At 38.5% G+C, this 12,363-nt stretch overlaps 1 protein-coding gene across 1 annotated transcript; it reads left to right on the forward strand.

Annotated features, from left to right (window-relative positions):
- Window positions 1–1,000: 1,000 nt before the first annotated feature.
- On the forward strand, window positions 1,001–11,924 carry LOC113039529 (SWI/SNF-related matrix-associated actin-dependent regulator of chromatin subfamily D member 1). The gene is made up of 13 exons (XM_026197429.1): window positions 1,001–1,177; window positions 2,502–2,674; window positions 2,761–2,803; window positions 3,184–3,306; window positions 3,419–3,541; window positions 3,617–3,733; window positions 6,053–6,154; window positions 6,328–6,489; window positions 8,530–8,627; window positions 8,716–8,851; window positions 9,709–9,831; window positions 10,488–10,589; window positions 10,696–11,924. Exons 1-13 carry the CDS (start codon window positions 1,001–1,003, stop codon window positions 10,747–10,749), a joined length of 1,533 nt encoding a protein of 510 aa, XP_026053214.1. The 3' UTR covers window positions 10,750–11,924.
- The last annotated feature ends 439 nt before the right edge of the window (window positions 11,925–12,363 follow it).

The following is a 12,363-nucleotide window of genomic DNA, read 5'->3' on the forward strand; positions in this document are numbered from 1 at the left end:
TGCTTATTTAAACCACTTTGTGTGCATATAAATCCATGCATTAGGATGCACGCCCAGATGTCAAAATAAAGGACACAGAGAGAGATGTTTGACTTCTAATTGATCTGATGGGATTCTAATGCAGTTGAGAGAGCTTTAAAAGTCATTGTACTGGTAACCATTTAGAGTGTTATGCTGTATTCATGCAACCTCATAAATGACCTTTGACCTTTTCTTATAGTCCTCTCCTGTGTTATGGTAGTGTGTTTTTATTTGCAAAAATTGAAAAATAAAAATGACTGATTCAGTAATATTAATACTTTTTCATAGAAGAAATACAGTATTAGACCATGTTAAATAGGAGTCTGATAACTATTTATGGGTGTTTGTCTCCCTCTTTTGGATATAGTGTGCATTGACTTATACATTTATTTATTTTTTGTAAAGAAATTGTGATTGTAAACCTTTTTTTATTTGTTTTTGTTTTTACCATAAATGTACATTTACAATAATGCCTTTCCATAGTGATTGCAGCTATATTAATACAATACAACATGTTTTGTATTGATAAATATAACCGTTATATGAATGACTTTTTCTTTTCAACTTTATCTACATTTCTAATGACACAATATTATAAAACAACAAATATCTAATTCAATTATTAATTTATTTGTATTATACGTATAAATTACATACATAACATTTGTAAATTAGTAAATACTATATATATGTGTGTGTGTGTGTGTGTGTGTGTGTGTGTGTGTGTGTATTATACAAGAATAATAAAGTTATTATATCGTTCGTAACCTGATTTCTTTCCCCCGAGAAAGCACCTTCCAAAAAATATATATATATATATATTTATAAATATATATAAATATTCTTCACTTGCGCAAGCGGGAACTCTTCACATCTCGCGAGACTCCATAACAGCTCGTCGTTGGTGCGCTTCAGCTCTCGCGATACTCGTTCACGTCTAACCGGTGGCGCTCCGTCTTGTTTGCGGCTCGCGGAGAAGATGGCGGCGCGTGGTGGTTTTCAGCCTGCGACACCCGGAGGCGGCGGAGCCCCGATGGGTCCCGGCCCGCCGGTAGCCGGTGCAGGGCCCGGAATGGGTCCCGGTACGCCCTCAGGACGGATGGGCCCCGCCGGCCCCCAGAACCATATGTATCGATCCCCGATGCCCGGATACCCGGTAAGGCGCGAGGAGAACAAAGAAGCAGCCGATCCTAAACCGAGAGGATTGGTTTTAATATTTGTATACAGAAATTATGGTTTATTCAATGCAGCAAACATTCAGGCTGTTTTGAAATGAATTAAAAAAGTGTTAAAATGAGAATATCTGGCTTTATTTAACCCGCCTCCAGTCTAACTTCGGTCACTGCAAAGCATCAAACTCCAGATGATTATCGTTACAAATAATAATCTCGAACAGATGATTTCTGTGAATTCCACTTAAAATTTCCATATAAGAAAACAATAATCCCTCGTTAATTTTGATGATAATTAAGAGTGCTTCAGCAGAAAAACAGAGATTTGTGTGATCCTGGGGCCTACGAGAGCATCATCCGGATGGGTTTGGTTGCACTGATAGCCAGTGTGTTTGTACAGATGTTACAAATCTGCTTCAGAACACCAGTAGAGATTTAGGAAAGATTGTGTTCTTCAGCGTGATTTGAGATGTTCTTAATGGCATCTTGAACTTTAGTCAAGAATCAGATGATCAGCAATGCTTTTTATTATTACTATATATTTATTTTTTTATTGTCCTAGAAACCAACCTTGTTTTTGTTTTTTTTTGTGAACTCAGCATTCAAGGTTACTTTTAGAGCCACTAAAAAGGCTATTGTGTCAGGAAAATAGAAAAATTTAGAATTGCATTCAAGGATGTATTTTTTTTTTTGCGCTCGTGTGTGAACTTTAGTGTAACCTTGAACACATTTACTCTTTTGTTTAGAAGAAAAGCAATAGTTTTCTCTCAGTGCATTTTCATCCAACTTTGCATTTGTATTCTCCAGTTGTTGAGACTCTGTTATTTATGATTCAGAAAAAGTAATTAAGACAACTTGTCCACTTTTAATTATCCTTTTCAAGCATGAATAGACTCCAGTATTAGGCTCTTGATGTTTGCAATGAGCGGGGAACCGTCAGCCAGAGAAATTGTGCTGTTTAACAGAATCTTATTACTGAAAACAAACCACCAAATGCTTTGGTTGTTATAATGGTCGCCCTTTTTATGACTGCAATATAAAATCCAATAATTTTCTAAACACAATGTTTAATTTAAACAACAAGTATCTAGTATTCTTTCATTAGATCCTTTATTATATATAAATATTTAAATTACACACATTATTATTTGGTCAAATATTGATTTGTATTGACTTCTGTATGAGATGTCTTATTGCTGTCTCATATTGCTCCATAAATACAAAGCCAAAAGAAGAATTCACATCACAACAGCTAGTCTCCTGCTTTTTGTCCAGTTGGATAACTGTCCTTCATTGCTGCCTTTGCAGAGACCAGGAATGCCTCCAGCCAATCGTATGACCCCTCAGGGACCCCCCATGGGACCCCCAGGTTACGGGGCCAGTCCAGTGTCCCGCCCCGGTATGCCAGTCATGGACCCGTCCCGCAAGCGCCCGCCGCCAAATCAGATCCAACAGGTCCAGCAACAGAATCGCAACCCACAGTAAGTCCAGTTCACACTTCGTTTGGTGATTAAGTAACAGAATTTACCTGAATCACTCTCTCACGCAATACTCTTTTTCATTTCAGTGCCAAGAAGAAGAAAATGGCAGATAAAATACTACCTCAGAGAGTAAGTGGCCATGAAATTTATTAGACTGTAAATCCCCAAATGTGTCAGAAAAGCTTTAATTGTTCAAGATGAGTATTTAGTGGTTTTATTTGTACAGTACAAATAGATTGCCTTGATCATTTGTACTTTATTTATTTTTTTATTTATTTGCAAAAGCTCATCAATGTTAATGTAATTGGTATGATTTTTATTTCATTAATATTTTTCAATCCATGAAAAGTAAGAAAAACCTTGATGGATGATATTTGCTGAATGCATTATTCAAAAAGAAATGGATGTCAAATAGACACAACAATATTTGGATTGGATTGAAAAAATCTCAAAAGATTTGGTTCAAAAAGCTGTAGATGATCTTGATTTTCTCCATGGCTTTTTTTCAGATCCGAGAGCTAGTGCCCGAGTCTCAGGCGTACATGGACCTGCTAGCGTTTGAGAGAAAGCTGGACCAGACCATCATGCGCAAAAGACTCGATATTCAGGAAGCTCTCAAAAGACCCATCAAGGTACATGCAGATTCTTTCCCAACCTCATCCTGCTTCATTTGGAGGAAAAATAGTGTCTGAGCTTCCATCTTTAACTACAGTTGTTCGAAAGGTGTAACTTTGTTGTGTGCAGCAAAAACGAAAACTACGGATATTTATCTCCAACACCTTCAACCCTGCCAAACCGGATGCAGAGGACGGCGAAGGAACCGTTGCATCTTGGGAGCTGCGTGTGGAGGGACGACTTCTTGAAGACGTAAACGAGATTCTGTCATCTTAAAGGCAAACTCTTTATTGTTTATTATTTCTGAAAACTGTTTCTCTGTTTCAGACTGCTGTGTCCAAGTATGAAGCCACCAAGCAGAAGAGGAAGTTTTCTTCTTTTTTCAAGTCTTTAGTGATCGAGTTGGACAAAGACTTGTATGGACCTGACAATCATTTGGTGGAGGTGAGATGCAGAAAAGTGCATTTCCAGGGTTTCCGCGGGGCATTAAAAAGCATTAAAAGTCCTTAAATGGATTTTGCAAAAATTAAGGCCTTAAAAGGCATTAAAAAGCATTAAATTTGATTCCTACAGGCATTATTTTTTTATAGTTTTTAAGAGAATTTTATATCAATTTTAGGGATGCACCGCAATTTCGGCCACCGAAAAGTGGCCTTTTCGGTTTTCGGCCGATAGACTTTTATCACCGAAACAACACGGCCGAAATGTTGTGATGACGCAAACAGAAACCGCGACCTGCACGTGCACCTGCATAGCGCAGACCACGAGCTCCACGCGACATTCACTTAACACCAGTGAGAACATTCTCTCTCTTCTTACTCCTTTATTCGCAGCACTAAAGCGTCTCCTAACAAAGAGATTAAGACGGACCACGAAGTAAAAACAAAGAAAAGTACAGTCTTATAGAGTCTGTTAGCACACGTCTCACTGAGATCTTTTCGGATCCTCTGCACTTCATCGCGAATGTGCTTGATCCGCGTTATAAAGACCATTACTTGGATGCGGAAATAAGGCAGCGCGCACGAGAAATGATCCAGGCCGCGCTGTATGCGGAGAACCCGCGTGGAGACGGAGAAGCGCCAAGCGCAGGAGACAGATCAGAGCGCAGAAAAGACTCGTCTCTGCACCAGATGAGTGGCATGCACCATCGTTGTCTGATATGTTCAGTGAAATTCTGCAAGAAAGTGTCTCAAATAATAATAATAATATGTTGGCTATTTTGTCATTAGGCTACTCTCTCTCTCTCTCTCTCTCTATATATATATATATATATATATATACACACACACACAAACATATATACATACATAATATCAGATTGTAGCCATATTTCTGCTAGATTTTCTGCTAGATTTCTGCTTTAATTTGATAAAAATGTTTATTTATGCCCTGGCCCTATTTAAATACACTCTCTCAAATATTTCTCAAATGTCAGGCAGATGACAAGCTCAACTGCTCAACAGCTAGATGGTTATCTGTCTGAAGTCCCCATCCCCAGAAGTGACAACCCTCTTGCCTATACTGGAGAAGTCATGCACTTTCTAGTCCTACAGAGAACAATTTCAAATGCACTTCACCTAAATGCACTTTGTTTTTATGAGAGAACTGTTCATTTTAAAACCTTTCTGCAGGCCAGTAGGACTGTACATTATTATTAAATATACACATGACATGAGTGGGATAAATTTTTGGTTTGAATTGTATTTTATACTGTGCATTGTTGCAATAATAATTGCATCATTTGTAATTATGTATTTTTATGTTTTTTTTTTTAAATAAGTTATGTAATTGTAATTATCTTTGAAACTTTAATATTAATTTATGCAATTGCAATGTCTTAATTTTAGTAAAGTTAGTACACGGTCATAGCAATAAATGCAATGGTACTAATAATTGACATAATTTCTTTCGGGGTTTCGGTTTTCGGCCTTGGTTTTCTCTTTTTCGGTTTTCGGTATCGGCCAAGAATTTTCATTTCGGTGCATCCCTGATCAATATCTTTGAATATAGCCTTCATAATTAATAATTTAATTTGCTTTCGCAAAATGTACGTTCGTGTGATAAACACACGGAACCAGTTTGGTAATTTCGGCCAGAGCAAAATTGCCGTGATACAGAGGTGACGCGGGAGGCAGGCATTTTGTACATGGTTTCAAGACATGGTTGCAGCCTGTTACTGGTAAAAATGATGAAGGATTTTGCGGTGTTTGCAGAAAAGCATTTAAGTTGGGGACAATGGGAATTGGCGCCGTAAAATCCCATATGCAGTGTTTTACGGCCACAAATCAATAAAAAGTTGAGCTCATTGAAGAGCTGTTTTTGTGATGATAAAATTATAAATACAATAATTCTCTTTTTTGTAATTTTGAAATATCTCCAAATAAATTGACAATTAAAAAAGCTGCCTCCTGAGCCAAGTTCTAATTCAGTTCTGAGTTATATAATTTCATGATTGCATCATCATCAAACTGGATGGTTGCAATTAATAATTTGCGACATGTCTATTTAAAATAAAACGATTATATCCGTATATAAAATATCCGTGGTTAGTCATGGGTCATGTATGGCATTAAAAATTTAAAAAATGGCATTAAAAAGGCATTAAAAAGGCATTAAATTTAATTTGAAGATACCTGCAGAAACCCTGATTTCTCAACTGTAGTGCTTTAAACTTAGTTCACTGATGTACTGTCCTCTAGATCTCTTGTATTGTCACTTTTGTGCCATTTGTCACTAATTAAAGTGTCTTTGTGTTGTTTCCAGTGGCACCGAACAGCCACGACTCAGGAGACCGATGGATTTCAGGTGAAGAGGCCTGGAGATGTTGGCGTCCGCTGTACTGTACTCCTCATGCTGGATTACCAGGTGATTACAAACATGACAAAGCACCAATATCCATTGTTTACATAATGCACTAAGTATGCTATTCCAAACTTAGCCCATGTTGTTCTTCAGAAACTACCAGCAGGTGGCACCGCTCCACGTTATTAGTAAATGTGAGGAGCTGTGACTAATGGGACAAACTGTTCTCTTTCTAGCCTCCTCAGTTTAAGTTGGACCCCAGACTTGCCCGGTTGCTGGGGATCCACACTCAAACGCGGCCCGTGATCATCCAGGCTCTGTGGCAGTACGTCAAGACCCACAAACTCCAGGACCCTCATGAACGAGAGTTCATTAACTGTGATAAATACCTCCAGCAGGTAACACTTAGACTCAATATTCAGATAACAAAGAAATTGTTCAAAACCAGTTTTAATTTGATCTTGGTTTGATTTTACCTTCTGGGATTTGATCTAGATTGCTCCCTTTGGGTTAAAGTGCAATCAGAAGCAACAAGCCAAAAACACAAGATGGCAGGCCCTGCCATTGTAAACAGTGAAAATGTTCCCTAACAAAATCTACCATTCTTATACTTGATGCAGTTTGTAAATGTTGGTAAGACTGTCAGAGGTCTTCATTATTTATTTTTTTCATGGGAGCCGCACTGAAAGGGCAGAGTCGATCAGAGAGCCACTTTTACCACAAAGTATAAAGTTACATCTAGTCACATATATATATAGCATGTCTTTTTATCAATCTGTCATCCCTGATATGCAGTGGGGGCAAATACAAAGGGGGCTCTCATTCTTTATCCTTTACCAGTCAAATTTATAACTGATACAAGCAGTAGTACCTTAATGCTGGAAAGAGCTTAAGTTTTTATTTTATTTATATATGTGTATTTACTAGTCATGCATCTAACCATCCAAGTGCAAAATTGCCGTTAAGAGCTGTTCAGATTAAAACTGGCAACTGCGCAGTGAGTTAGTATCATGGACATAGGACAGAGCAAGTGTAAATCATTTTCTATTCAATATTTCCATTTTGTAATACCACTGGTTTAGGATTTTTTTTAATCTTTATATAAATTATTTGTAAATCGCATAGTTTTCGTTCAGCGCACCACTGTTCTATATGTCTGTCTAAACTTGATGACACCACACTACAGTGTCAAATCATCTGAACGTAGTGTCAGTACATTTCATCATAAATAGAACGAGGCATCAGTTTACTGATGGGGACCGTGTCCAGTTTAGACAACATCAATGGGTTCTCTTGTCTTTTGTTGGATTGCGCCACTTGTGTCCAGTGTAGACATGGTGAGTTTTATTTAAAAAGAAAACTGAATTTCATTCAAACAAACTGATGTAGACTAAACATTCAAGTTAATCGATAAAATAGATTAATCTCCCAGCCCTACAGGACAGTAGCTGTAATACAAATGGCTTCAGATCTGTTAAAGAAATTTGCTTTTTCTTGATGTTTGAAAACCAATAACTGTTGGTGGTTCTTGTTTCTAAATCTTTGAAACTCAGTAATTGATGCTTCTCCTAGTTTAAGATCTTGAACCCAATCATTTTTGCTCCTCCTAAATCAACGAAACCCAAAAATCTACAATTTGCCTCCAAGATCTGTGGAACCCATTAGTTGCTGTTTCTTTGTCCAAGACCTTGTAAGCCCTCCTTGTTAAAATTATAAATTTTTTCAGTTCTTTTCATTCTATATATTTGAAATGCAATGATTATTGGTTCTGATTCAAGATCTTTGTGAACCAATAATTGTTGGTTCTCATTTGAGATCTTTGAAACCTTACAATTGTTTATTCTCATTGTTTTAGATTTTAAAAACCCAATCATTCTCAGTTCTCACAGAAGATTTTTGGAAACCAATACTTTATGGTTTTCCTTATCAAAAATCTTTGAAACCTAATCTCACATAGCCAGACCATCAGACTTATGGCTGAAGGTCTGGAATCCATGGCAGCTTTCATTGGCCAAGGCCCGCCCACCCTTCAGACCGACATGTCAAACAAACAAACACAGTTCCTTTTGTTCAGTGTCATGTTTCGGATGTGAAAAGCGGAGTAAAACTCTTGGAAATACTTTAAAGATTATATGCCGCAAACTAAATAATTGACATTATCCAGCGTTTAGTTGATCCTGATAACCACTTGTCGTAACAATTATAAACACTGTCTTTCGTGGGGGGGGGTTGGCGCCACAGCATTTTTGTTTCCATGCAGAACGTTTATGAACGCGACACACACGTCTCCCCTGAAATGTATAATTCAACCAATCCAATGATGGCTTCAATACTCTTGAAGTGTTTCCCTTTTTGTGTCCCATATGCATCTGATGTTTAGCCAACGGTCTGAGGCTGAGACCATTTGAAACCCAATAATTTGATTCTCATTGTTTTAGATTTTTGAAACCCAGAGGATGAAGTTTTCTGAGATTCCTCAACGGCTGCATGCACTACTGATGCCCCCCGAGCCAATCATCATCAACCATGTCATAAGGTAACCATCACACACATGATGTCACTTAGAATTGCTGTTTCTGCCCCATAATGTGATTTAAACACCTAAACATCCTTTTGTGTCTCAGCGTGGACCCCAATGACCAGAAGAAGACGGCGTGCTATGATATAGACGTGGAGGTAGATGACACCCTGAAGACTCAGATGAACTCTTTCCTGCTTTCCACAGCCAGTCAGCAAGAGATTGCAGGCCTCGACAACAAGGTATGGCCAAAAGCCTCCTTGTTCTGGCTGGACAAAAAGTCTTTCAAAGTGCTCAGTACATCTCTGCAGGGTAGAGCTCTGCCTTTGCTTTTGCGGTGGTGTTTTGTTGCACAGTCTGTGCTTGTCTGCTGCATATCAAAGTGGCTCTTGGCAACACGACGGTCTGAATGTTTTCAAATGGTTTTGTTGCAAATAGAAGCCAAGCCAGAGAGTGGTCCAGGAAAAGCACCCTGCTTTCTGTCAGCTCTGGACATGTTTAAATTTGTCCTTCTCTGTCTGCTTAGAAGTTTTAGTAGTCTAGTAGCCACTTCAGGGATGGCAACTGGACTCGCCGTGGATATATTGTTGCCACAGTTACTCCATGCTTGATGTAATCATGGTTTTCAGTTCAAGTGATTTGTGAATTGGCTGAATTGCGAAGATAAATCCGCTGTGGGTTAAAGATGAGTTTCTTTGAGTTCATCTCTCCTTTCTATGGCACTGCACTCAATCAAAAGTGGAATTGTGATTTCATTGGCCACTTTCATATCTTTATAGTAACCTCCAGGCTATTTAACTTTCACACACATAATTTTGAGATTATTTTTTTGCTGTTCCCCTTTGACCCAGTTGAACCACTAGTCAGTTTGCATCAGTCAAAATATGTCCTTCACAGTCATTGGTTGACCATTGTATTTCGTCTCAGTTTGTGTTTATAAAATATCAGAGTACGGTTAAAACTGTTATGATGTAAAGCAAGATGGAGTGTGATTGCTCTTATACAACAGTTTAATAAATAACTTTATATTGAGCGCACATCCAAACAAGTGAACCAGAACTAACTGTTGTATAGTAAACATGTTGTATAATCCTTGTAGATTCATGAGACCATCGAAACCATTAACCACCTGAAGACTCAAAGGGAGTTCATGTTGAGCTTCGCGCGAGACCCGCAGGGCTTCATCAACGACTGGCTCCAGTCACAGTGCCGAGACTTGAAGGTGAGTCCAAATTAAATTTATGCATTTAGCAGACGTATTATCCAAAGCAACTTACAATGCATTCAGGCTTACATTTTTACCTAGCATGTGTTCCCTGGGAATCAAACCCACAACCTTTTGGGCTGCTAACGCAGTGCTCTACCACTGAGCCTCGGGAACACTAATACTATAAGTAGTAGTGGCAATGCCACACTATTTACCCTGGTCCCATGATAATGCCATGTTTTTTGGATGCATGAATTTGGATGTTCCATTTTCTCTTATGAAGCTTGCAGGGTTCATAAATGCTTTTGCTAAGCTCTTAGTTCGCTTGTCGAAAGAAGTCGTTTAACCTTCGCCCAGAGCTGTAGTCTTTCTCCATCTGTCTGTTTGCTCAACTGAGTGTTACTGAGTGGACTTGTAATGACTTTGGGGTTTGGGAGGATGTTTCACAGGCAGTTGTATAGGATGCTGAATTTGTAAACCGCTAGGGAAATAAAGCTTGCAACTGTTTGCCCACTCAGAATTTATCAGGCCAAAAATATAGCATCTGTTGTGAAGCAGTTGCGTGTATTTCCTTGGGATTGACACTGCAGAGAGCCTGTTGCTCCAGACAAAAGCCATTAATCAGTAACAGTTACATCTTATGTTGGCGTCTGAATTTTGCGTCCTTGCAGACCATGACAGATGTGGTTGGAAACCCGGAGGAGGAGAGGAGAGCCGAGTTCTACTACCAGCCCTGGGCTCAGGAGGCTGTGTGCCGATATTTCTATTCAAAGGTATTGCTTTACACTTATTTAGCCAATGTGAAATATTTCATCTCAAAGCTTGCATGGAAAACCACTCTTCTTTCCATTGACGTTTCTCTTGATCTCGTTCTCTCAGGTTCAGCAAAGGAGACAGGAGCTGGAACAGGCTCTTGGCATTCGAAACACATAAGCAAGCTCCCGGCCGTCACGACACAGGGCCAGAGGGGGTTCTGGGTAGCAAATGTCCTACTGCTCTGTGCTGCAGACACTGATCACTACAGTTATATTACAGTTTATCTTGTGCTGTCCTGCTGTAGCTGCCCAGGAATGACCTTTTATACAGAAACAAACTCATTTTCGCTGTGACTCCGCGAACTAAAACACCCCGTTGTCTGCTGTCATCCTTATTTTGACACATTACACGGTTCCTGTGTGACTGAACATTTCTCTATGCTCTCACTTTGGAAAATGTGGTTTTCCGACCAAACTGACAGGCTTTGTTGGATAATTTAATTCCAAGTCGCAAGAATGCTCTTGGACGTGCTAATGTTTGAGCCCATTCGCTGCTTTCCATATTAACCAATCAGTTGGAGGGGTTATTGTTATTTTTAAAGTTATTGATATTGTCTTTGATATTTTAATGTTCTCATAATATGAACTTGATGAAGATCTAGTCTAGTTAAGCATAGTTGGCGGATAATGACGTAGTTTAGTACCTCAGCTCTGTGAAGATGAATTATTTGCAGGAAGTTCCTCAAGTCTGTTGGCGTTTAAAGCAAGCTTACTGGTTAACGTTTTCTGCAACAATCAGTAAATACGATTCTTTCCGACATCCTCTGTTCAATAGTCGTTTTAGATCCACAAGATTAGATGTATTGCCGATTGACCCGTTTGATTATAAATCTTTTGGTCACAAGCTTCGCCCTTGACTTGAGAAAGTACTTCCAATCTAACCTTGCTGTGATATGTATTGATACATTTAGAGAATTGCCTTTATAGTTTTCTTTTTTTTTTTTTTTTGGTACATTGATTAATTATCGGCATTAAAGTCAACTTGTAACTTTGAAAGGAGGACAATGTGAAAAACCTGCCAAGGCGAGTACTAACCAGCCATGGCTACCCACAAAATGTCTGGGAAGACGGACAAGTGTTTTAATATTTTATAGATGCGCTGCAGAGAGGCCATGAGTTCTTCCACTCAAGTAATTCAAAGCGTTTCAAAGTCAAGTGCTAAAGACTTTAACATTCTGGGTAGTTTAAGTTTGACCTATATTTTGTTGTTTTCCTAAAGTCATGCATTTGCTTTGATTTTTATATTTACACTCTTGTTTTTCTTTATTTTCTTTAATGGACCAAATGTTGTATTTCTCTGTTCGCCCTTGTGCTATAATAAAGATCATCTTGTATCGATGCTGAACCTGGTGTAAAGTGCAATAAGTGCAACTTTTAATCTTCCTAAGGTGCTCAATAGTACCTCAAGAGACTGATGCAATATATGAATTATAATATTAAAGTCCCAAGTCTCAAGCTACACATCCATTTTCTCACACATTGAAAAGTGCCCTCAGATGAAAGCAAGAACACCCTTAGTTTAAACTCGAATAATATCTTGAATAGGCAACCTCTTCCGCACTGTTTGCACTCTGTAGAGCATTAAAAGTTTATATTGATAGCGTGTTTTTGTAGCATTTAGCTAACTGAGACATCAGTTGATGTCTTAAACGCCTCTGAATGGCCCTTAAGTTAAATTCAGTTTAAATTCACTCACAGATTTACTTTTCAAATTACAATGGCATAGTAATAA

The sequence above is a fragment of the Carassius auratus genome, chromosome 22 (assembly GCF_003368295.1).
Source record: "Carassius auratus strain Wakin chromosome 22, ASM336829v1, whole genome shotgun sequence".
Lineage (NCBI taxonomy): Eukaryota > Metazoa > Chordata > Actinopteri > Cypriniformes > Cyprinidae > Carassius > Carassius auratus.